The sequence below is a fragment of the Colobus angolensis genome, unplaced genomic scaffold (assembly GCF_000951035.1).
Source record: "Colobus angolensis palliatus isolate OR3802 unplaced genomic scaffold, Cang.pa_1.0 Scaffold89, whole genome shotgun sequence".
Classification (NCBI taxonomy): Eukaryota; Metazoa; Chordata; class Mammalia; order Primates; family Cercopithecidae; genus Colobus; species Colobus angolensis.
The window spans coordinates 5,191,754-5,218,520 of record NW_012122820.1 but is presented as its reverse complement, the minus strand read 5'-3'; the positions used below and the strand labels follow the sequence as shown (position 1 = coordinate 5,218,520).

Below are 26,767 nucleotides of genomic sequence, written 5' to 3'. Positions count from 1 at the left end.
AAAGTCTCTTTTAACCATAACTTTTTTTTTTTTTTTGAGGCGGAGTCTCACTCTGTCACCCAGGCTGGAGTGCAGTGGCACAATCTCAGCTCACTGCAACCTCCGACTCCTGAGTTCAAGCAATTTTCCTGCCTTGGCCTTCCCAGTAGCTGGGATTATAGGTGCCCACCACCACGCCTGACTTTTTTTTTGTGTGTGTATTTTTAGTAGAGACAGGGTTTCACCATGTTGGCCAGGCTGGTCTCGAACTCATGACCTCAGGTGATCCACTTGCCTCGGTCTCCCAAAGTGCTGGGATTAAAGGCATGAGCCACCCCACCTGGCCAACCCTAACTTTCATGTCAGATAGGGAGACAGGTATCATTTGCCTCCAACAGAGAAAACTGAGGCCCGGAGGTGGCATGGAATCTAATTAGTGGTCGAGCTCAGATCTCCCACGCTTCCTGACTTGGCTCTTTTTACTGCAACAAAATCTCATTATAACTTCCATCTCATTAAAATTATAGCTTCAATTTTGTGCAGCTCACTCGGATCTACCCTCTTCTAGATACTTCCTACGTAGAAGCTCATGGAACCATCATGACAACCCTGTAGAGGAGATGCTTGGGTTCTCATTGCACTGATGGGGAATCTTAGGCACAGAGGTGTGGACACATTTTTCAAGGTCTCCCAGCACCAGCATTTAAGCGCAGGTCTTTCTGATTCTAGAACTCCCGCTTGCAATAGCTATCACATGCTAATATCACGTAACAAGGTGACTGTAATTCACAGCGGTGAAAATTTTCTTCTATCAACTTTATCCTTATTCCCTTTTAGAATCTGGCTTGAAATGTGAAACAAAACCACATTTTTAAAAATGCTACTATTCGGACATTTCATAAATGTGGATGTGATGTTCCTTTATCCGAATTCGTGAAGATCAACATGACCCTCGACTGAAACATGCAGAGCTGAAAATTATTCCAGGACCCCAGAACTGTCCGTCCTGGCCTCACTCAGCCGGTGGCTAGTGCCACACAGTCCCTGCCTTGGCCTGACTCTGCTCGCTCTGTCTTGTGCTTTCAGGAGCAGTCAAAGTCCTTTTTAGAAAATATTTCTTGGTCTTCTGTGGCATTGGATGGACAGAGTTTTCCACTAGGTCTTTTTTTTTTTTTTTTTTTCCGGCCACACTGGCCTTTAAGAAGATGTTACTCAAGGCTCCACACCTACTTCAAACATTTTTAGGGGCCCTGGTTGGGGCCTTGCGCAGAACTGCCAGGAACCCTACAGAGAGGAGGAGCCCAGCTCTGGGGGCCTCGCCTTGGTCCCAGTGTTTACTCAGCCCTTGCAGAGGCCCTGCTGTCAGTGTGCCGATTCTCTTTCTCACACTTCCCCAAACAGCATATTCTTGTTAGGCAGCTGTTGCTTGCAAGGCCTCCTTCTTTCAGCCACGGTCGCTTTTCCCGTGTTTATAGCCCTGGTGTTTTCCCCCTTCCTTTTTTTTTTGAAGGGCTTTTCCCCTAAGTCTTTCTGTCGCTGAACAGCTGTGCTCTGATATTAGATAGAATGTTTTCTGTCCTCACCACAAGCTTATGAACAAAAGCGTTTTAAGAACCCTGATAAATGAACAAGGTCTCTGGGAAGATGAAATGTTACCAACATTTCAAACAATCAAAATCCTTGTGCATCTCGAAGGGTTTGCCCTTTCAAAGCAGTGCCGGGTGGGCATTTTGTCTTGGAGCCTTGGAGACTGTAATTTTTTTTTTCAGTCTCCCTATCGACCTGACATGGGAAAGTTGGTCAGAAGATGGCCCTTTACTGCCATCAAAGCTCCGAGTTTGCTTTCCTATTGGCTGTTTGTCCTGCTTTGAGGCCCCTCTGGAGAGTTTTGGGGGGTTCTCTCAGCCGAGAGAGGCCAAGGCTGGGCGTTTTGGTTTCTGTTACCTTCCAGTTTATGTTGAGGTTCTATCCTCATCTGAAACAAACTTGTGGCCACTCTTGATTGAGCGTTACCTGTGTGCAGGTGCTCTGCCAAGCACCTGCCATTATCCTGTTCTAGCCGCAGAGCAACCTGTGACATGTGCGTTGAGACCTCTAACGTTCACACGAGGAAACTGAGCGTTGGAGAAAATCAGCCGCTTGCCCAAGGTTGCCTAACAAGGTTGTTTGCCACGTGGCTCCAGCTCTCCAGCGAGTGGTGGAGCCGATATTCCAACCCAGATATTTTGGACTCTGAAGCCTCTGCTTTCTTCAGTAATCATGGAATCCCTCAGTGGCCAGAGGTGGCCAGAGCGGGGGATGCCTAGACTATTCTGCCTGCCTACTTCCATGTAGGACCACCTTCTAAACCCAAAGGGGCTCCTCTATTGACACTCTCCATCCCCCATCTTTGCCCCGCCCCCACCATCGCACCCCCTGGAATGTGCACTGTCTTCCTTGACTTATTTTAATGTTGTCGGAACCCTAGCCTACCTTCTCTGCGTCACTGGCAGCGCAATCCAGGGTCCAAATCCAGACGTTTGCTCTCCAGCCCAAGCCCCTTCCTGGTACTGCCTCACATGGGAACAGAAAGGTCAAGGCTTAAAGTAAAATGACAGATGGAAAGAAAAGCCTCCACCAGCCTGTGGAGCTCCGTGAAATCCTTCATTATGGGATTTCCCTTGTCAGGGCTACAAGGAGAAGCCTGAAGGCTCACGGCAAAAATCAACAACACATAAAGGCACTGCACAGGCAGGCATTGCTCATCACAGTGAAAACCTCTGACAAGCAGTCCCCAGGGCGGTGCAGGGGGGTGACAGGGAAGGAGGAGGGGGAGAAGAGAGGGAAGAGAAGAGGAAAATGACCAGCATCGTGACTTCATTTCCTGTCTGTTGGCACCATGCCTGCTCTCTTCCACAGGTAGCTTCTCTTTTGAAGAAGAGATCTTTTACAAATCCAGAAGAAAGACTTTGGCTAGATCCAAGGAAGATGACAGAAACCATCTGAATCTAGAGACCCAGACATGTCCTTCTCTGGAGATCTTGAGGGCCAGGGTTCAGGCTCGTCATCTGGGGAGTTTAGGGAAGGGCCTGCGCAGAGACAGAGGCGTGGACCCAATGGTGTCGGCCCTGTGGATTCAGGAGAGAGGAGGAGTGTTGGCCTTGGGGACATCCTCATGTCAAGCCAGAGTAGGGCCAAGGCAGTAAGTCCACACAAAGGACCGAGAGGTGGGCATATATGGAGCAAACTCCAGACGCACCTGTCCTTGCCCACACATCAGGCTGCACACCTTTTTCTCTTCCGTCCTCGCCCTTCCCAGTCTTTTCTAATTTCCTTTACCCTTTGAACCTTCCTGTCACCTCTATGGGAAAATGCAGACAAAGCGTCTTTTCATGGGGTTTTCATGTCAATAAAGAGAAACACTTGCAGGACACAGAGTTGATCACAAAGCCTATGAGTCCAGCAGGCTTGGGAGGGGCTTCATTCTTTGGAAGAGAAGAGGGGGCAGGTTCTGTGCCCAGACCTGGAGAGGCTGCCCAGAAGGGGACTGCATCCCCTCAGCTGCCCCGTGCACTCCCTAAGTGGAGCACCTCCAGGTTCTTCAGTGTTAGGGGAAACTATGAAAAGTCCAAAGATGTTTCCGCAGTGGCTTTTGGGAGTGCGCTGTGGCACCTGCAGGGGGGTATGGAATGTGTGATGCGGGTGACGGTGTGGCACAGGGAAGGTCGCGTGGGTTCCACACCCAGTAAATAGCCGTGAGTCATCTCATCCTCTCTAGTCTCCATTTCTCCTTTGGTTAAAAAGGGTTTGTCTTAATCATCCTGCTTGCCTCGTAGGGAAAACAGGATCTAGGGAGAGAACGTTTGGGAAGTTCTTAGAAAGGTTAAAAGAGACACGTAAGTGTGGTTTTTGTTATCCTGGATTTCAGGGAGTGGAGGAATGGGAACCTACACGAGGCTTCCCCAGCCCCGGCAGCCAGAATTTGCCAAGCCTCTGCAGTGGCGGTGGCCACCCCCTACCAGAAGCCCTGGGAGGAGAGGGGCTCTAGCAACCAGCGGCGGTTGGAACCCAGAGGGAAGTGTGGTCGCTGAGCCTGTGGCCGGCAGAAACCACCTCCTTCCCTCCCTGCCTGGCTTGCTCCAAACCCCAGGAAAGGCAGAGTTTCTGTGGCTACTTAAGCTGTGCCTGCTGGACCAGGCTGGGGTGGGGGTGGTGGGCCGCTCTCTGCCAAATGGTGCCGGTGGGCATGGAGGGGGAGCGACAGCTGGGGGGTGGAGTGCTAGCAGGGTCAGAGCCTTCTCCTGCCAGCCTGTGCTGGGCCTGGGGGCTGCCGCCTGCTCTCAGCTTAGACAATGCATGAGGGACTCTGGGTGGGGGCAGGACGAAGTTCAGAGAACCTGTGTGTGGGATGCTGGAGAGGTCCAGGGCCAGCAGGCAGGGCATAAGGTGCGCACTGCCCATTGAAACCAGAGGAAAACGGAGTTGAGCCTGGCAGGCTCTGGCTGGCTCTTCCAGTGGAGGAAGCGCCTTGCTTGACTAGAATCATGTGCAAAGTTCAAGGCCTCCCTTGCTGCTCCTGGAGTGCAGAGACCCCCGTGGCCCTTCCCCCCAGTCATCCTCACTCATACACCTTAGCTCCACCCTCAGGAAGGCCCTCAAATGGAGAGGACTCTCCAGTTTGCTCCTGCAGGCACGGGTGTGTGTTGGCACGCTCTCAGTTCTCTCTTCTGCCCGGCCCCCTAGGCAAGAAGGTAGCCTCGCAGTGCAGGGGGCAGGGAAATGGAGTTGACACAACGGTCTACCTGAGGTGTGACTGCCACCACCTCAGGATTCTGGCGTTTCAAGGTCAGCCCTCCAGACATGGTTTTATCCTCCTAGGCACTGGATAGCCATTTTTATAGTCTGGCCCCTGACATTGACTGGCCTCTCGTAAAAGGGCCTGTATCCCTTTCTGCAGTACACAGCATGGTAAGACCAACTTAAATAGCGCCTAACATGGTTTTAAAAATGAAAGCGTATAGCTATTTCTACACATGGCCGTTGAACCAATGACTTTGGCTCAAGGAGACTTTGATCCTTGTTTCAACCCCATCACTGGGTATCCCTACCTCCACCCTCTACCTCCACAGGGCCTTGCAAGGGTGATCTGGCAACTCTGGGCCTCAGCTTCCCAACCTGAAAGGAGGGGAGAGGGGCGAGATTTCTTTCCAAAAGGAAAACTCACCTGTAAAAGTGCAATAGTAATGCTAACTTTTGTGTGCTGTCTATGTACTCTCCTTTTTTTCTTTTAATTCATGCCCAAAAAGCTTTTATAAAAGGGCTTCACTCTCAATTCCTCTTTACCATCATTCACCCCATCTAAAGTTTCTCCAGGATGTTGACTTTGCCTCCATGCCCACCGAGTCTCTTAACCCCCTCCTTCCACTGGCATCCCCACTGTTTCCATGAGTGGCGGAGGCCCTTGTCAGCATTTTCCTGGAATGTTGCCGTGGCCTGAAGGATGCCTCTCTCCTGTGGATGCAACCTCCATCCAAATGGCTCTCGGAGAGGTAAAGGGATGTGTTCATGTATCTGGTCTGTGATGAGCCATCATTGGAACCAAAGACTTGTTGACTCCAAAGTTCATGCCCTTACTGCACATCACAGTGTCTCATTCCCTTGTTGTCTGCTGCTTCTCACTTTCCTTACTTTATTACTCACACACCTCGAAGGTGCCACGCAGTGTAAAGCCTCTGGCTATTTTTACAGAGCAGTCCTTCTGGCTAGTGTGATACTCATATGCTTGCTTAGGAAACACCTGTTCAGGTACACGGCCTTCTCTATCCTTTTGTTACTCCATCAATCATATCTCTGTCTGTTCCATGGACCTGCAAGCAGCTTGAGGGTAGGGACCAGGTTTTATTTGTCACCAATCCCTAAAGATAGTTACAGTACCTGACACTAACGTGTACTGAAAAGTTTTTCAAAGTATCATGTGCTTTACGTGGATTATCTTATTTAAATTCCTTAATAACCCTGTAAGAGATGGAGGGCTTCAAGATGCACTTGGTACTCACCTTTTCCACGGAGAGAAACCAACATAGCGAGTAGATAATACAAGTTCAAATAGATCATCTAAGAGAGAACGCTGGAATTCAACAGTGAAGTGACAGGAAGCACCAAAAGCAAGGAAGGAGAGAGAGAAGCAAGGCAGCCTGCTTGGCTGGGAAGGAGAGAGAAGCAAGGCAGCCTGCTAGACCAGGATCAGTTGTGAGTCTGGAGAGGCTCCATACTTGGAATCATGAGTCTGGAGAGGCTCCCTACTTGTGGGGAAAGGGTAAGTGAGAGGCCCTTAAGGGTCCACATTCCTGCTGTGGACTCCTACAGTCCTAGCCATGGGAGAGCATCTTGACCCTCATAGGCCCCAAGTCTAACATAAGGAGCTATCTGGAGACCACACAGAGGCTTGCTCCAGAGAGGGAGCTCAGGCTGGGTGTCACAAACCCGAGTCCTAAGCAGCTACAGCACGGTGCCACTTGGAGAGCTCAGCCCTCACACACTGCATCCTACTCTGCTTCTGGGGCCACGACAGGGGCCATGAGCAACTATCGCACTATCCCCACCAGCAGATGGGCAGCTATGCATTTTCATGCACCCCAAGGACAAATTTCACTGCCCACAACCACTGCCCCTGTAGGCTCCTGTAGGGCTGAGGTGAGAGCAAAGCCTGTATTCTCCAGCTGCCTGCCTACTACTGTTCCACTGGAACACAACCCCACCCTTCCCAGTAGCAGGGAGCGCAGCTAGGAGAATGTTGCATTGGCCTGAAGGATGGCTCTCATCAGCTGTCCCCACCTGAGCATTCTGTGGCAACCAGGAGATTACCCTGCTTCTGCTACCACAGTCAGCACCTGCATGTACCACCGGGGAGACTAAGGTCAGATGCACACAGCCCTGCACCACATCCCACCCCCAGTACCCATGCACACTGTCTAGGGCCCTGGGGAGCAATCAGCCCAGTCCACCACCATTGATACCTAAGCACTTCTCCTGGGCGCCTAAGGTCAGGCTTACCCAATCTGCTGCTACCACTGCAGCCGGCACCCACCTGCACTTGTCATCTGTGAGTCTTGGGACTGGTCCTCCCAACTCATTGCAGCCACTGCCCACATCAGGGTGAACCACTTCGGTCCCGGAGGGTTGTCCTGTCACTGCCACTGCCATCACCCATTCCATGCCCACCACCCAGGAACTCGGGAATCTGTCCGTATGCTTGATCCACCACTGCCATTGCTAGAATGCAAGCAAGCCACTTAAAGGCGCAAGAAATGGCCTGCCCAGACTCATTAACACCAGTGCCACCCTGGCACTCAAGGACAGGCACACTCACACTACTGCCGCCATCACTGGGGCCGAACGATTGACCCACCTGGCATCCTGGTCCCCAAAAAAACTTCACCACAGCTTCCTCTACTAACTGTACCCTAAGCCACTGAAGAAATGACAGGCACCATTGATGCTGTTTACAGCCAAGAAAAATTATACAGAAACTGCACTACTGTGTGTACCTAGAATCAAAGCCAAAGTGCTCTACCCAACCACCACCATGGATACCTCTTCAGGAAAAAGTCCTTCTCCACAAAAGCAAATTCAAAAAATTAGAAGAAACTAGTGTTACATTAGATGAGCAGACGTAAGACACAGGAAACATGAAAAAGCAAGGAAATATGACACCTCCAAGGGAACACAATACTTGTGCAACAACAGATATCAATCAAAAAGAAATTTATGAAATCCTGGAAAAAGAATTTAAAACATCGATACTAAAGAATCACAGTGAGATACAAGAGAATTCTGAAAAACAATACAAATAAATCACAAAAACCATATAATTATATCAATAGATGCAGAAAAGGCATTTGATAAAATTCAGCAGTTCTTCGTGATTAAAAACTCTCAACAACCTATGTATAGAAGGGACATACCTCAACATAATAAAGGCCATACGTGACAAACCCACAGCTAACATCATACTGAATAGGGCAAAGTTGAAAACTTGTCCTCTAAGAAGTGAAACAAGATAAAGATGCCCACTTTCAACACTCCTATTCAACCGGCAGTCCTAGCCAGAGCTATTAGGCAAGAGAAAGAAATAAAAGGCATCTAAATTGAAAAAGAAGTCAAATTGTCCCTCTTTGCTGATGGTTCTATCTTATATATAAAAACTCTAAAGATTCTACCAAAAAGCTCTTAGATCTGATAAATTCAGTAAAGTTTCAGGAAACAAAATCAACATACAAAAATCAGTAGTATTTCTATAAACCAATAATTAAGAAAGAATCAAGAAGGCAATTTCATTTACAACAGTTGTAAAAAATATCTAGGAATAAATTTAACTAAGGATGTAAAAGATCTCTACAAGGAAAACTACAAAGCACTGATGAAAGAAATTGAAGAGGACACAAATTGAAAAGACATCCCATGCTCATGGATTAGAAGAATTAATGTCATTAAAATGATGATACTGCCCAATGCAATCTGTAGATTCAATGCAATCCCTATCAAATTTCCAATGTCATTTTTCACAGTAATATAAAAAATATCCTAAAATTTGTATGGAACCAAAAAGAGCCTGAATAGCCAAAGAAATCCTGAGCAAAAAGAACAAAGCTGGAGGCATCACACTATCTGACTTCAAAATAATTTACAAAGCTATAGTAATCAAAACAGCATGGTATTACTATAAAAACAGATACATAGACCAATGGAACAGAATTGAGAATCTAGAAATAAATCCACTTATTTGTAGCTGATTGATTTTTGACAAAGGTGCCAAGCACATACATTGGGGAAAGGGTACTCTCTTCAATAAATGGTATTGAGAAAATTTGACATCCATATGCAGAAAAGTGAGATTGAGCCCTTATCTCACCATGTACAAAATCATTTCAAGATGGATTAAAGACTTAAACATAAGACTTGAAACTATAAAAATACTAGAAGAAAACTTAAGGAAAACACTTTAGAATATTGGTCTAGGCAATATTTTATGGCTGAGACCTCAAAAGCATAGGCAACAAAACCAAAAATAGACAGATGGGACTACATTAAACAAGAAAACTTCTTCACACCAAAGGAAACAATCAGCAGAGTAAAGAGAAAACCTGCAGAATGGGAGAAAACTATTTATCCAATAATGGACTAGCATTCAGAATATACAAGTAACTCAAACAATTCAACAGTAAACAAACAAACATATAATCCCACTAAAAATTTGGCAAAGGACATAAAAAAGACATTTCTCAAAAGAAGACAAATGGTCAATGTTATATAAAAATTACTTGATATCGCCTTTTCCGGTTGGAGCGCCGCGCGGTTAGGTTCTCTCGTCCACGGTTGCAGCCATGCCGTCCAAGGGCCCGCTGCAGTCGGTGCAGGTCTTCGGACGCAAGAAGACAGCCACAGCTGTGGCGCACTGCAAACGCGGCAATGGTCTCATCAAGGTGAATGGGCGGCCCCTGGAGATGATTGAGCCGCGCACGCTGCAATACAAGCTGCTGGAGCCAGTTCTGCTTCTCGGCAAGGAGCGATTTGCTGGTGTGGACATCCGTGTCCGTGTGAAGGGTGGTGGTCACGTAGCCCAGATTTATGCTATCCGTCAGTCCATCTCCAAAGCCCTGGTGGCCTATTACCAGAAATATGTGGATGAGGCTTCCAAGAAGGAGATCAAAGACATCCTCATCCAGTATGACCAGACCCTGCTGGTAGCTGATCCCCGTCGCTGCGAGTCCAAAAAGTTTGGAGGCCCTGGTGCCCGTGCTCGCTACCAGAAATCCTACCGATAAGCCCATCATGACTATCAAAATTCATCTGTGTAATAAACAGTTTTTGAGGGATTTTAAAGTTTCAAAAAAAAAAAAATTACTTGATATCACTAATCATCAGAAAATTGCAAATCAATACCACAGTGACATATCATCTTAACCCAGTTAGAATGGCTGTGATTAAAAAGACAAAAAAATAACAGATGCAGGTGAAGATGTGGAGAAAGGAGAACTCTTAAACACTGTTGGTGGGAATGTAAATTAGTGCAGGCATTATGGGAACAGTGTGGAGATTATTCACAAAACTCAATACAGAACTACCATACAATCCAGCAATCCCACTTCTAGACATTTATCCAAAAGAAAGGAAATCAGTATATTAAAGGGAGAACAGCATTCACATGTTTTTGCAGCACTATTCATAATAGCAATTATATGGAGTCAACCTAAGTGTCCACCAAGGGACAGACACTTGGAATAGATAACGGAAATGTGGTATAAATACACAATGGAATACTATTTGGCCATAAAAAAAAGAAATCATGTTATTTTCAGCAACATGGATGCAACTGGAGGTTGTTGTGTTTAGTGAAGTAAGCCAGACACAGAAAGACAAATTTAGTGTGTTCTCGCTTATATGTGGGAGAGCTTAAATAGTTGATCTCATGGAAGTAGAAAGTAGAAAGGGAATGGTGTGTGGGTGGTGGGAGTTGGGGAAAGAATAGAGGTTGGTGAATGGGTACAAACATAACAGTTAGATAAAAGGAATAAGTTCTAATGTTTGACAACAGAGTAGGGTTACCATAGTTAGCAATAATGTATTGTCTATTTCAAAGTAGCTAGAAGAGAGAACTTAAAATGTTCCCAACACATAGAAATGAAAAATACTCAAGGTGATATATACCCCAAATATCCTAACTTGATCATTACGCTTTCCATGCATGCAACAGAATATCACATGTACCCTATAAATATGTAAAATATTACATATCAATTTTAAAACCCTATAATCTATTATTTCCCCTCTTTTCCAGATAAGGAAATTTAGAGGAAGGGAGTGGTGGCAGCTCTAGAATGTTAACCTATGGCAGGGATTTATGGATTATAATTTGGTTGCAGCGGTACCAGGAGGTTTTGTCCTGAAGCTGATTTTTGCTCTGTGTTGCTTTTATTCCACACATTGCGTGTTTGAGAGTGGCTATGGCAATCACGGGGACTAAAACCCTCCTTTGCCAAGCAAAGGTACCACTTCTACGGGAAGTTAAGTCAATCGCTAAAGATTGCATAGCTAGAAACTAGCAGAGTCAGAACTTAAACCCTGAGATATTTGTCAGTAGGAGGTTAGTTAGAAGTCATTAGGTATTTTTGCCAAGACACTAATAAGTCATTAACATGGAGTTTACAGGAAGAATCCCAAAGACCCCCGTTTTTTCTAGCTTCTAGGTTAACAGGGGAAATAAGTCGTTAAAATGCACATTATGACACATACAAAAAAGACAAACTCAGCAGGTGCAAAAAACAGCAATTGAGCAGAAATCTATGCGGAGTTGCAGAGCCATCGGTGAGGGGCACTGGGTAGGTGGGTTTCCAGGTGGTATAAGAATATACGCCTTAAGGTTTTGATGAGAGGAAATGTGCCATCATATTTCAGCTGCAGCCTACCGAGTCTACCCACCGTGTGGGTTCCAGTTTCCTCATCTACATGAGGAAGGATTAAGATTCAATAGTCGGCCGGGGGCGGTGGCTCAAGCCTGTAATCCCAGCACTTTGGGAGGCCGAGACGGGCAGATCACGAGGTCAGGAGATCGAGACCATCCTGGCTAACACGGTGAAACCCCATCTCTACTAAAAATGCAAAAAACTCACTGGGCGAGGTGGCGGGCGCCTGTAGTCCCAGCTACTCCGGAGGCTGAGGCAGGAGAATGGCGTAAACCCGGGAGGCGGAGCTTGCAGTGAGCTGAGATCCGGCCACTGCACTCCAGCCTGGGCAACAGAGCAAGACTCCATCTCAAAAAAAAAGATTCAATAGTCTTCCAGCATTGATACTTTATGACTGGTTTTGTTTTCAAAGCAGAGAAAATATTGAACACATACAGCTCTTAGACTCTCCTCTATTCCTGTGACTTTGTAAAAACTTTCCAGAGAATGGCTTCCTGGACATTGCCACGTAGAATGTCTATTTTGAGACGTGTCTGTAGCCAGTTCTCATCAGGAATCAGCTTCCCCTATCCCCAACCGGGCAATGCATGGATTTGAATATTCATTAGTGTCAGGAAAGTCAGCTTCAGGAAAATAAAAGAAAATCATAACGTTCTCCAAAGCCATCCAGGATTGTTTGGGGTTCTTCATGATTTTGTCATATCCTTATGATAGTGTGCATGATCCAATACTTCCTTCTGAGACAGTGGGGGATCTCACAGCTAATGGAGAAAAAGCTAGTCGTGTTTTTGAGACGAGCCTTTCTGAGGGAAGCATGGACAGCTCTTCCCTCAGAGCAGGCTATTCTATTTTTCCTGCTCACTCTGAAGTCAAACACTGCAGGGAAACCCGGCTGCTTCCTAGAAGCCAATCCATTCCACCCACTTTGCAGAGGAAGAGAAAGATGGATTTAATGATTTTGGTCGTAAGCCCAAGGGTCACGGCTGTGTCAGAGCAGAGGTTACCAGTACCCAGAGTCTACGGGCCTAGTAGAGCCTGGGAAAGCCATAGAGCTGTCAAGCGTCTTCCATCCAGGGATCCCAGCAGCATTTGGAGGGAAAAGGCACAGAGGGAATGCAGGGAGGGAGGCATGGAGGATTTTAGGAGAAGGCCACTGATGGGAACTAGCTCTGTTAAAGCTCTGGGCTCAGTGACTTTCTGGGGGCCACTGGGTTTCTTTAGGGCCCTTTATGATTTCAAACAGCATACCCTCGATTCTGCTACGACCCACTCATATGTCCTCTCAGGGTGCATGTCCAGAGACCTTTCCAGGAGGGAAGAAGTAGCAAGTGGGAGGAGCATGGGCATGTGCAGCTTCCACATAGCAGGGGAAACCCAGCAATGGGATATGGGGAGGAGGAGAGAAATAGGAGAGGGGCTGGGGCCCTTCACAGGGACTCGCTTCCTCTCCTCTTCAGGAGCCATTCAACCTCCTGTGAATTCATAACTCAGCTCTCCTGCCCACTTGGGTATCTGGGCAACTTTCCCAGGGACTGGGCCAGCCAGTTTCTCCCAGCCTGGGCCCTAAACAGCCTCCGCCTCCCATGTCTAGATGCTTCTGCTGACAGACAGACTAATTCAAATGACCCTGCTCAATCTCTTGATTCCCAAGCAAGATCCTCAACTCCTTGCACAGTAATGGTCTCACCAAGCTTAAGGGAAGGATGGTTCATTTGGGATGTTCTCATGCATAGTGTGAACTAATAAGAAAGTGCTAGTTTTTCTTTTTTTTTCTTTTTTTTTTTTTTTGAGACAGAGTCTTGCTCTTCCACCAGGCTGGAGTGCAGTGACGCGATCTCGGCTCACTGCAAGCTCCGCCTCCTGGGTTCATGCCATTCTCCTGCCTCAGCCTCCCGAGTAGCTGGGACTACAGGCGCCCGCCACCACGCCTGGCTAATTTTTTGTATTTTTAGTAGAGACGGGGTTTCACCGTGTTAGCCAGAATGGTCTCGATCTCCTGACCTTGTGATCCGCCCGCCCCGGCCTCCCAAAGTGCTGGGATTACAGGCTTGAGCCACCGCGCCCGGCCGCTACTTTTTCAACACAGAGAAAATGCTACTGACCACTCGCCCTTGCCCTCACCCTTCCTCAGTGTAGACTGTGCCAGGGCCATCCCAGATGAGGGAGGCAGAAAGCAAGGCCACATCCATGGCCCTCAAAGCTCACAGTCTCTTGCTGGACACAGGTGTATATAAAACTAACTATATTACTGGGGAGTAAATGTGGCTATGGAAATGCAGAGGATGGAGAGATTCTCATCACCACCCAGCAGGTAGAAGAGGAGTCAGGAAAGCTAAAAGGGGATGGAATTTTACTCAGAATTTAGGATTTTCATAGGGAGAGACAGATAGATGGCACTCCCAGGCACGGGGAGATTAGAGCAGAGGCAAGGGAAACGCCGTGTCTGAAAAATGGACAATATTAAATTTGACTGAGCCATGGATGTTTGAGGGGGAAGTAGATGATCAGAGTAGGGATTTAAGTGAGAGCATAGAAGATGTTGCTGGAGATACAGGGGCTCCAGTCAGATTGTGGAGGACTTTAATTCTACCCTAAAGATTTTGTAGTTCATCCTGCAGGTGGACAGTTCCCTTGTACTCCACACCCATATTCCTTACTATTAATATCTTTCTTTTTTCTTTTTTTTGAGACAGAGTCTTGCTTTGTTGCCCAGGCTGAAGTGCAATGGCACGACCTTGGCTCACCGCAACCTCTGCCTCCTGGGTTCAAGTGATTCTCCTGCCTCAGCCTCCCAAATAGCTGGGACTACAGGTGCCCACCACCACACCTGGCTAATTTTTTTGTATTTTTGGTAGAGACGGGGTTCACTGTGTTAGCCAGGATGGTCTTGATCTCCTGACCTCGTGATCCGCCTGCCTCGGCCTCCCGAAGTGCTGGGATTACAGGTGTGAGCCACCCCACCCGGCCTCCTTACTATTAATGTCTTACACTACTGTGGTACATTTGTCAAAATTAATGAACCAACGCTGATATATTATTGTTAACTAAGCCCCTGCTATATGGTGGTATTCTTAAAATCAGTAGACGTTTACCTTGTTCTTCCCAACCCCGTGTGTCTTGTGTACCCCTGTGGTATGTGGACCCATGGGGAGACCATTGTCCTCTGTGGATCCATGGAGAGTTATAGGTTTGAGTAATGCCATCTGTACTCATTTGTACCTTCCCATTTACAAGAAGACTGCCTGGAGCCAGAGCCCAGCCTGCTAGATGTTAACCAGCTCAGATGAGCAGCAACCCTGCGAACACAACTGCCTTGGTTAGCACATACTTTGATCAGCTCAGGTGAGGCACCAGAGGAGGAGGCTAGTGTGGATGTTCTCGGGGTGGAGGGGCAAGATGGCTGGCAGAACCAGAAAGTAGCTGGGACTTCTGATAAGTGAGACTGAGGTCCAGAAGCAATTCAGTGTAGTGAACAGGATGCTGAGACCCAAGGCTCAGGACACCCGGGCTCCCGTTGATTCTGCCACAAGTAAGGTAAGCGGTGGTTGGGAAGACAATTCATTCAACACATTTACTGAACACATATTACATGCCAGGCACTAGGCTGGAGATCCAAAATGAGTAAGAAAGACCCATACTCTATCCTCAGGGGTGCTCACAGTCTACACAAATAAGCAGGTGGTTTCAAAACCCCAGGTATTTATGAGGCCTTATGTTCCTTCCTTCAAGACTATCTGTGACCTCCTCATTCTATGGCTCTGTTTCTACAGACCAGACCTAGGTGATAGTGAGGATGCCGGGCCATCAGGCACGACTCCCTGGGTTAATTTGTCCTCAAATGAGAAAGAAACGCAGGTGATCTCAGAGGCACTGCTTCCTGAACTCCTCCAATCCGCAGACATCTTGCCTGCACAGCCACATAAAACCTTGTTCTTCCTCCTCTTTTCTGGGAATCAGAATTTAAACAGAAGCTGTCAGTAAGGGATGTGTCATGTATGCTCTGGATACATTCAGTCTATATTTCAGAAAAAAAGCCTTAATTCTCCTGATAGCTCTTATCTCATGGCCTGTCCAGGAAATGGGAGTCTTGTTATAAATTTTCTCCAAAGTGATGGCTGCCGTCCAGATACATGGGCCCCCAAGGGTCAAGGAAAATTCCCACTGCTTTCATGAGGAGCCAGGACACACAGAGCCTGGCAGAACAGACAGTGCCTTGGGCTTCGAGCAATGCAGACAGGCTCTTCAACAAGGAAAGTACCCAAGACTCGGGGCAGAAGTCTCCCAGCCATCACTTTTAGCCTTGCTTTGTGCTGCTTCCCAGCCCACGTTCCTCAGGCAACCCAGATTCCACCTCATTGCCACCCACACCTCACCTTTGCTCCTTCCCACTCCTGGGGTCTGCACATGGGCTCGTCGCCACCTTGGAAATGCCACACCCTTCTCTCCATCAGTCCTTGTTTCTCCTAGTAATACCTAGCTTCCCTGGTACCACTTCCAAGAAGCTTTCTGAACTCATCCCTAGTGACACCAACCACTCTATTTCTCAGTACCTGCACAGTACCTAAACTCTTTGGATGCTAATGTGCAAAGCTTGGCCTCTTTTCATCTGATGCTCCCTTTCAGTGCCTCATTCCTATGTTGTGTGACTAGGAAGAAGACTGACAGGCCTTGATATAGGTGCTTAAGCATTAAAGGCAATGGTCTTGTTGCAGGAAACAGAGGACCAGAGACACCGATATGGGGAACAGGAGGATTGTTTATTTAAGTTACTCACCAGCTCAGATTTTTGGACATGAATCCACTGAGCTGGTGCATACCTTAAATAAACAATGCCCCTGTTCCCCATATCGGTCTCTCTGGTCCTCTGTTTCCCACAATAGTCTCCCATGGGCTGTATATACACCACGGGGACTGCACGAGATGGATGGGGTTAGGAAGAGCATGGTCAACTTCTATTGACTTAAGAAACACCATCATTCAAGACCAGCCTGGGCAACATAGGGAGATTCCTTCTCTACAGTTTTTAAAAAAATTTCACTAGGCAAAGCAGCACACACCTGTGGCCTCAGCTACCTGGGAAGCCGAGGCGGGAGGATTACTTGCACCTGGGCGATTGAGGCTGCAGTGAGCCTGATGGTGCCACTGCACTCCAGCCTGGGTAACCGAGTGAGATGCTGTCTCAAAAAAAGAAAATACCATTGTAAAGCAGGGGCTTTAATAATAAAGTACCAATAATAATACGGTAATGATAGCATGACATTAACAATGTATCAGTGTAATTATTATTAATAATATGTTAACAATATCGATATTGGTTCATTAACTGTGACAAATGTGCTACAGTAATGTAAGATATTACAGTGATAATAGGAGAAACTGGGTGTGGGATATGTAAGAATCCTCTGTATGGCCGGGCGCGGTGGCTCAAGCCTGTAATCCCAGCACTTTGGGAGGCTGAGACAGGCGGTTCACAAGGTCAGGAGATCGAGACCATCCTGGCTAACACGGAGAAACCCCGTCTCTACAAAAAAATACAAAAAAACTAGCCGGGCGAGGTGGCAGGCACCTGTAGTCCCAGCTACTCAGGAGGCTGAGGCAGGAGAATGGCGTGAACCCGGGAGGCGGAGCTTGCAGTGAGCCAAGATCCAGCCACTGCACGCCAGCCTGGGTGACAGAGCAAGACTCCATCTCAAAAAAAAACAAAAACAAAAACAAAAAACAAAAAACAAAACCCTCTGTACTATCTTCACAACTTCTCTCTAAATCTACGCTTATTCTAAAATTAAAAGCTGATTTTAAAATACTAATATTTTCATAGTCTATATTTTACAGGTGTTTGGGGATGTACGCAATGCTATTCTAAAAGCACAATATAGTTAAAATATAGATTCTGCTTCATGACAGCAGCACCCAAATTAGATAGAAGTGTCTAGAGGCAGATGACCCAGGCCGCTAAAACATCTCTGCTCCATCAGACTATCCAAAGACTTGTGTCCTCCCTTTCCTGTTCCTTCAACAGTTTTAGATTTGTCCTTATCCACAGAGACTGAGACAGCTTGTTCCCCAGTCCATACTCCAGGGGCGGCATGAAGGAAGTGAAGTACAGGGGATTGTCTTAGTCCATTTGTGTTGCAAGAAAGGAATACCTGAGGCTGGATCATTTATAAAGAAAAAGGGATTTATTTGGTTCACGGTTCTGCAGGCTGTGCAAGAAGCTTGGCACCAACATCTGCTTCTGGTGAGAGCTTCAGGCTGCTTCCACTCATGGAGGAAGGGGATGGGGTGTTGGTGTGTGCAGACATCACATGGTGAGAGAGGGAGCAATGAGTGGCGGGTGATGGGGAGTGCCGGGCTGTTTTCAACAACCAGCTCTGGCGGAAGCTAGGAAGTTAGTAGAGTGAGAACTCACTCAGGATTGTGAGAACAGAACCAAGCAATTTATTAGGGATCCACCCTTAGGACCCCAACACCTCTAACATTAGGGATCCAATTTTGACATGAGATTTGTGGGGACAAACATCCAAACTACAGCAGGGCAGATTCAAAAATGTACACGTCACTTCTGCTGAAGCCTCCAGAACGTAGTCCAAATGGCCATGCCCAGCTGCTAAGGCTGGAAAACAGAGTCTGAATTTTGAGTAGCTACAAGCCCACCTGACATGTCGGGGGCTTAATACTGTAGAAGAAGGTAAATAGGATATTGAGAGACAACGAGCATTCTTTGCTATAGTTGATGATATTTCTATTTATTTATTTATTTTATGATTTGTCATTAAGTAGATATGCATATATCGAGAGGACTGTCCATTTTTTAACTGATAGAGGTGCATAATAAAAAAAAAATAGGCCACCAGTTTCAGGGGACAGTTTGTATTTCTGGCTTAGGATTCTCAGATCCTGATAGATGCTTTCACCCCAAGTTCTAACTGGGTCTGCAGTTAGACCCGGAATAGTTAGAACATGTGTAAGTTTCTGTGAGACTCAGTATACCCTAAAATCTCGTCTCCTTGGGGTCTGCTTCCTAGTTTCCCAGGATCTGTTAGCAACCTCTCACTTCTTGTGTGCAAGGAAAAGCATCTGTTTTCTTTGGAAGATTTTCATTTCAGTCAGTGAGACTAGGGAGTGAGGAAGAGAGGTGAGGAAGGACAAGGACAGTGTCTGAGAGAGATGGGCAGTCAGAGAAAGAAACAGTAACAGATAAAGAATGAGAAAGGGATAAGGAGAGAGTGGTCAGACATTGGGACTGGAGCCCAGGAGAGGGGCTGCCGAGGTGGAGAGAGGCCAAGAGGAGGGAAGGCTCAGAGCGAGGCTGGCCCAGAGGCAGTGGGCATTTGTCTGGAGGCCTGTCAGGTCACTTGCTCTCAGAAGGTGGGGAAGGCAGACAGTGCATATTGGGGCCTGGGAGGGCTGCTCATAGTCAATGTCTGGGGGGCTACGCAGTCCACTTTGCCAAGGTTGTTCTACCCTAAAGATAATCTCAGAAAGGAAGAGGGGCAGGGCTATTTTGTAGGTGGGAGGAGAGGGTCCGGATACTTTTCTCTCCCCACTGTGTCCCTCTCTGCACTTACATGGGACAGACTTTGCGCAGGCTTTGTGTTTACTTGTATAGGTGGGTTTATTTCTTGGTCTATGTTCTTGTCTCCCGGGAGACCACACATGCCCCAAACACTTCCTCCCCGGTACTTAGGGAAACAGAGGTTCCACCCAAGTGGAACAGGAGTGTCGAAACGCTAGGGCTGATGTTCCCCTGTGGAGACTGGGGAGCGCTTCACGGAGGAGGTGTCGGTCTTGAAGGACAAGAAAGGGATTTTACCAAGTAGAGATGGGATGAGGAGGAAGGACATTCACGACAGTGGGAACCATGGGATCGAAGGCCGGGAAGCCCAGGGTATGGCAACACTAAGGGAACAAAGAGGAAGGAAGAGGGAGGGAGGAGAGGACAGGAAGCTTGGGGCTGCTCCCTGTACTGGTAACAAGAATGCAACAAAGTGGTTTCCATCAAGTGATAAACAAAACTCACACAGCTGATAAACACAGCTCTGTGTTTCATATTCTGTCTGAAGAAGATAGGGTCGGGACCAGGTGTCGGGACTCTTGCTCTGACAATGGGCAGCATTCTGTAAACTCCGCGGTCCCAGGAGACCGTGGGCATATGACTTTCATATCCACAGGGGGCTGCTTCTTTCTCACCCCAAAGGTCACCGTTTCCCAAGTCCTAAACACCAGGGTTATCCTGACCGCCATGAAGTGGCCAGTGAGGGAGGCCAAAGCTGTCAAACAGGCAATTCATGAGACAGGCAGTGTCAGTCAACAGCCAACGTATAACTCTCCCCTCCCTCTTTTGCCACTGGCGTCTGCACCACTCTATTGTTGCAGAACTAGTCCAGCTTTAGTTCCACACACGATTTCATTCTGCTTATCATGTACGTTTTCTTGACCGTCTTCATTCCCTGAGCTGGCGTGGCGGAGTGTGCTCTGATTCTCTTCCCACCCTGGCGGTGCTCTTTCTCTGTCTCCTGTGCCCTTTCCTTTTCTTCTCTCCCTCTGTACAATGGGCTCTTCCCACCGCCTTTTTCCTCCTTGTGCACACTCCACTGAGTTTTACAAACACACCCATGGCGTTAGCGGGCATCTCTGTTAGGTGGGTATTTATCTGCAGAGACGGTGGATCGCTTGGAATACTTTTAGCAGCAGGTAATGGAGACCTTGGCTCAACTGGCTTAAACAAGAAGGACAGGAGTCCTGTGGCTGTTTCTAGGGTTGGATAACTTGGTGGGCTAATGATATCATCAGAGACCCAGTTTCTTTGCGTCTTTCTGCTCTGCCATCCTTAGCATGTTGGTTTTGGCCTCAGCCATGTCCTCTCATGGTCGCTGGACAGTCGCTGCAGCAGCTTCTGGCAATGCCTCCTCCCAGAGCCATAACTGCAGGGGAGATGCTCTTTTTGTTTCTTTTTATCCCTTTAAAAATAAAGATGACTTTTCTCAAATCCTCCTTGCACACTTCCTCTAGCATTTCATTGTCCAGACCTGTATTATGTTTCCAATCTTAAACCCTGGCCAAGGGAATGGAATTCTCTGTGATTGTATTAGGCTAATCAAGATTTTGCTAGGGTCTAAGGCTGGACTAGGAACCAGCCTCCTCTGAAAATGTGACCACTCGACACGTGAACAAACATGGGGCACAGTTAGCTGAGAAAAGGGAGAGAGTTGTTGGATAATCAGCTGTTTCTGCTACATACGGTGGCCAGGTCTTTGTCTCCAACTCAGGTGTTTCTCCTAAATCCAGACTTCTATTTTCAACTACCTTCTGGATATGTCTGCTTGGAGGTCTTAAAGATGCCTCACATTTAACATACTCCTAGTTGAGCATGTTCCTCAGGGCAGCTCTCTCTCTCTTGAGTCCCCTGATTTGCTGATGACTCTACCATTCTCATGGGCTCCCAGATGGGAAACTTACTGCAGGTCTTTGCCCTCCTGCCTTTCCTTGTCTCCATTTCAGCCACTAACAAGAATATCAGAGTTGCAGAGAGTAAAGGGAAAATCTGGTCTTCGGGAATGCCCAAGTCAACCAGGGATGGCCAATGGCTTTTATCTTACATACCTGCTTCCATTAATTAGTAATAGCTTACTGGAGACTTGGGTGAGACAGATTCTAAGGCAAGTCTGGGCTCTAGGAGAAAGTATGTCTTGACTGATCATCAACATCTATCATGGATACGGGAGACTAAAGTAGTGAGACACACGCCATGTGTGTGCTGTCCTTGTGCTGGGGTTGGTTTGTGGAAGGTAACAGGATCAACTTGTGGCAACATTAACAGATTAAATGACTAATGCTAGTTAACATGTATTGAACACAAACTGCACACCCGGCACTGTGAACAGGACTTCACGTGGATGGCCTTATTTGGTAATTTGTCTCATTTGACAACCCTGAGAAGCAAACACTGTGATTAATTACTCCTGCTGGGGTAACTGAGACTTTGCTGAGGATCTTGGCCAAGATGATGCAGGTAACGAGTGGGAGAGCCAGGATTCAGTCTGGATCATTGGACTCCACAGTCCTTCCGCATTGTCAGCAGGTAACCTGGGCTGCTGGACCCACGTCCTCATTTCCCCTTACTAGAACTTACTCTCACACCTGCAACGTGCATACAGGCTGCCGGAGGCTCTCGTTAAGATGCGGATTCTGACTGAGTGCATCTAGGGCGGGATCTGAGCTTCTGCCTTTCTAATACTTCCCCAGGAAATGATGATGCTGCTGGTCCACGAACCACACCGAGAGCAGCAAGGCTTAGAAGTGCAAGGTCTGCAAATGCTCAATTTCCAGTGCTCAGAGCATATATTAGGTGTTACACAATTATGTATTGGACCAGTGATGAATCATTATTATCATAATTATCATCACTTCCACACATTGTGTGGCAATGTTGATATTTCAGAGCATTTTGATACCTACTATCTAATTAAAAGTCAAAACAATCCCATGACCCCTGTGAAGCAGCTGTTGGACTCCTATGACAGAGGCTGACTTGCTACTCATGAAGCCTGTTCCCCTTACCCCCCAGGTACATGGCTCATCTATGTTTCCCAGTCTTCCTTGCAGTGGGATGCTGCCATTGAATGTGTAAAAAATGATGTATGCAATTTACAGGCCGGGTCCCTAGAATAGACGCCTCTCACAGAATCCTCACTCCACTTTCTCTACTCTGTCTGGCAGCTGGATGTCACCATCTAGGTGTCCTTGAAAGCCAAGTTGAAGATGGCAGAGCCAGTGCCAGCCTGATTTCCTGAATGATATTGTGAAGTGGCTCCCCATCTTTGATACCAGGTGGACCTTAAGTGAATGCGAAATTTCCTTTGTCTTAAGGTACTGAGATTTGGGACTTTCACTGCCATATTATTAGCTAGTGTTATCTTAACTAATGCAGTTCCCCATTTTTTCAGATGAGGAAGCTGAGGTCAAGAACAGTAAAGTGATTTCTTTTCTTTTCTTTGTTTTTTTTTCAGGAACACAAACAAGCTAAAGAAAGAAATGAAGCTCAAATCCAACTCTTCTGACTCCTGCTTCTGACCTTCCCTTGAACTTCAGGGTGGAGACTCAGCCATGTTCTCTGAAGGCTGTCTCATTACTTGCTCCCTGCTCTTCCATTTTGCCCTCTAGGGTTGAGGCTAGGGTAGAGAGTAGGATAGCAAGACAGGGGACAGGCAGAGTAGAGAGACATAGCTGTGAGAAAGGAACAACCCTAAGAATGTTGATGATGCAGGCCGGACTTCTGCCAGACAAAGATTCCCATGGTTGCTTTCCCTGTAGTTTCTAGAATTGAACTCTACAACTGGACCTGATTTTCTTGCATTCAGATCCATGCCATGCCTTTTTCAGAAATAGGACTGTGCAACTTAATTTGTCTCTGGGTGACTGCTAGCCAAATTGTGAAGTAGTGAGGACTTGTCCTCAGAACCAATCCAACTCTCCAATGCTTCACCCCGTTCTGTGCCTTTTCTGCTTTTCGAGATCCTTTTCTCATCTATAGAGTTGCAGGGGCCTGTTTTGTGTGTTTGCTGTGTATTATAAGATAAATAGCACTTGAAAAGAGTCAGAAAAACTTAACCTTTCTGGGTCTTCAACTACAGTGATCCCTAAAGTTCCTACAAGTTCTAATAGTCTAAGAATTGTTCCAAAGGGAGGATCTAATGCTAGTCATTCATTTGTTATCATAAATTTATACCCAAAGTGCTTTTCAAGATACATTTTAAACTTCATTTCTGACAGCAGAGTAAAATAATTTCATTTCTTGAGATTCTATTTCTAGAGACTGATTGCAGTTTCTATTAAAATTTGATTATTTTGTAGGAATAGAAAAACCCATCCTAACATTCACATGGAATCTCAAGGAACCCAGATAGCCAAAACAATCTTGAAAAGGGAAAACAAAGTTGGAGGACTCACACTTCTTCATTTCAAAGCTTAGTACAAAGCTATGGTAATCAAAACTGTGTGGTACTGACATAAAGACAGACATGTGGACCAGCAGAATGGCGTAGAGAGTCCAGAAATAAACCTTAAAATACATGGTCAATGATTTTCAACAAGGGGGGCAAGACTATTCAATAGGTAAAGGACAGTTTCCACAATAAATTGTGCTAGGAAAACTGAATTTTACACGCAAAAGAATAAAATTGGACTCCTACCTTATGCTATATGCAAAAATTAGCTCAAAATGGATCAAAGACCTAAATGTAAGAGCTAAAACTATAAAACTCTTAGGAGAAAAAGGAGAAAATTCTCATAGCATTGGATTTGGCAATTAATTCTTGGATATGACACCAAAAGTACAGGCAATGAAAAATAAATAAATAAATTAGACTACATCAAAATTTAAAACAGTTGTGCATCAAAGAATACTATTAAGAAAGTGTGGGCCAGGTGCAGTGGCTCACACTTGTAATCCCCACATTTTGGGAGGCCAAGGCGGGTGGATCACCTGAGGTCAGGAGTTCAAGATCAGCCTGGCCAACATGGTGAAACCTCCTCTCTACTAAACAATACACAAAATTAGCTGGGTGTGCTGGCACGCACCTGTAATCCCAGCTACTTGGGAGGCTGAGGCAGGAGAATCACTTGAATCTGGGAGGCAGAGGTTGCAGTGAGCCAAGCAGCGCCATCGCACTCCAGCCTGGGCAACAGAGCGAGACTCCCTCTCAAAAAAAAAAAAAAAAGAAAAAAGAAAAAAGAAAGTGTGGGCCAGGCGTAGTGGCTCATGCCTGTAATCCCAGCACTTTGGGAGGTGGAGGCAGTTGGATCACGTGGTCAGGAGATCGAGACCATCCTGACCAACATGGTGAAACCCTGTCTCTACTAAAAATACAAAAGTTAGCTAGACGTGGTGGCATGTGCCGGTAATCCTAGCTGCTCTGGAGGCTGAGGCAGGAGAATCCCTTGAACCTGGGAGGCAGAGGTTTCGGTGAACTGAGATCGCGCCACTGCACTCCAGCCTGGGCAACAGAGCGAGAGTCCATCTCGACAAAAAAAAAAAAAAAAAGGAAAAGACAACACACAGGATAGGAGAGCATATTTGCAAATTATGTATCAGATAAGGGATTCATATCAAGAATATATAAAGAATGCCTACAACTCAACAACAAAAAACTAGACAACCAAATTAAAAAATGGACAAGGAACTTGGATAGACGTTTCTCCAAAGAGGATCTATGAATGGCCAATAAGCACAGAAAACATGCTCAGCATCACTAGTCGTTAGAGAAATGCAAAGCAAAACCACAATGAGAAACCATTTCATACCCCTTAGGATAGTTATTATTAAAAACAAATTAAAAAAAAAACAAAAACAAAACCTAACAAATGATGCAAATAATGTGGAGAAAGTGGGACACTTGTGCATTGCTGGTGGGATGTAAGATGGAACAGCTGCTATGGAAAAATAGTTTGATGAGTTCTCAAAAAGCTAAACATAGAGTGACCATATGATCTGGCAATTCCACTCCTAGGTATACACCGAAAAGAATAGAAAGCAGGGACTTGAACAGATGCTTGTACATCAGTGTTCATAGCAGCATTACTCATGATAGCCAAAAGTTGGAAACAATCCAAATTTCCATCAACAGAGAATGTATAAACAACATGTGGTATTTACATACAATAGACTATGATTTAGCCATAAAAAGGAATGAAGTTCTGATACATGCTACAACGCGGATGAAACTTGAAGGCATTACGCTAAGTAAGCTAGACACAAAAGGACAAATATTGCAAGATTCCACTTACATGAGGTATCTAGAGTAATCAAACTCACAGGGACAAAAAGTAGATTAGAGGTTGGTTACCAGGGGCTGGGAGAGGTGGGAAATGGGGGAATGGGTACAGAGTTTCAGTTTGAGATGATGAGGAATGTTGGAAATAGATAGTGGTGATGGTTGCACAACATTGTGAATATAATTAATAGCACTAAACTGTATACTTTAAAATGGTGAATGTTGAAATTTATATTTTATCAGAATAAAAATGCATATGAGAGAGAGAGAAGATTCAGTCATCAGTGGTGAGTGGCTGGGGGCCTCTGACCCAGTGCCACATTAAGGGCTGCGTCCTTTTCCTTCACACAAGCTTGCCCGGTGCAGCCTAAGCTCAGATAGGCCTGACCAATGCTCTCTGGGGTGATCATATCCATGGGCAACAGAGGAGACTGGAGGGAGGAAGAAAGAAAGGTCTCCGCCAACATTTGACTCTGGCCAGCCTCCTGCCTCAGAGAAGGGCCTGTTGTTAGAACGCAGGGTCTCCTAAGGGATGGATTTTTGTCTTTCAGCTCCTGCAGTTGCCCACTTAGCTGCCTCTGCTCCATCCACAAAGCAACTGTGAAATGAAGGGCTCAGACCAGACTTAAAGAGGCCCCATATGTTTTCATGCCCATCACCTCCCTGGCAGCCCCTCTGTTCCTGCATCACTAAATGAATTCATATCCTCTGCCCTTCTGTTGTTACCTTTGCTTTAATATCCAAATAATACGATTTGCACATTCATCGCAGTACCATGGGAAGCCCAGAGCCTTCCCTAGAACCCTCCCAAGTACTTCCCAGAATTCTGCTGGGGGTTTATATTCTCATGTTCATATTTTCCTCCTAATTCTTTCCCTCATGAAGTTCTTGGTTCTCACTTATATTTCACTCCCCACTCCCCACCCCCACCGTGGGGCAGCTGTTCTTTCTCATTTCTCTCTTGTCCAGAAGGCAGAGCCCCTTCTTTTCCCTGCAAAACATCACTAACACAAGGCTATTGTGCTGAAGAGACTTTTCCAAGGATTGAGAATCCCTGGCTGAGTGGCACAGAACAGGAAGAACTACACACTGAAGGTCAGACACTACTGTTTCTGGAAACCCACTGGCCCTTCTCTGATCTGGAATGCTTTTACTGGGCATGCTCCTACTGAAGACCCTCCTTTCAAGACCTTTGCACCCATCTCCTCCCTTTCAGAGTTCCAACACCTTTATAATGTCAAGATAGCTCTTTAGGAGATCACTAAGTGATTTTGCTTTTAACTTCAATATCACACTGAGCTCTGAGATGTATCTCCCTCTGCATCCCTTTGAGATTTCCTAAACCCAGGTGTTTTGTCATTAAGTACACAAAGAACCGAGAGAAACTCTGAAATTACAGTTTTCTTAATTTGAACTGGATCAAATCTTAGACAAGCAGGACTCACTCATCCACCAAACAGAGCCAGCCGCAGAAGTTGTAAAATTTTTCTCTTCCCATCACAAATGCTTCGCTGGGATTTAGTAAAACTGGAGATGGGGGCTGGGCATGGTGGCTCACACCTGTAATCCCAGCAC

The 26,767-nt window shown here is 46.3% G+C and overlaps 1 protein-coding gene across 2 annotated transcripts; it reads left to right on the top strand.

Moving 5' to 3' along the window:
• The first annotated feature begins 9,287 nt into the window (after positions 1 to 9,287).
• LOC105503928 (40S ribosomal protein S16-like) lies at positions 9,288 to 9,858 on the top strand. Of its 2 annotated transcripts, XM_011931070.1 has the most exons (2): positions 9,289 to 9,440; positions 9,492 to 9,858. In XM_011931070.1, exons 1-2 carry the CDS (start codon positions 9,342 to 9,344, stop codon positions 9,780 to 9,782), a joined length of 390 nt encoding a protein of 129 aa, XP_011786460.1. In that variant the 5' UTR covers positions 9,289 to 9,341; the 3' UTR covers positions 9,783 to 9,858. The 2 variants fall into 2 exon arrangements, with proteins under 2 accessions (XP_011786459.1, XP_011786460.1); XM_011931069.1 differs by having other exon boundaries at positions 9,288 to 9,854.
• The last annotated feature ends 16,909 nt before the right edge of the window (positions 9,859 to 26,767 follow it).

What these genes read in the sequence shown, in the direction of transcription:
- LOC105503928 (XM_011931069.1), top strand. Translation starts at nt 9,342, where the DNA reads ATGCCGTCCAAGGGCCCGCTGCAGTCGGTGCAGGTCTTCGGACGCAAG.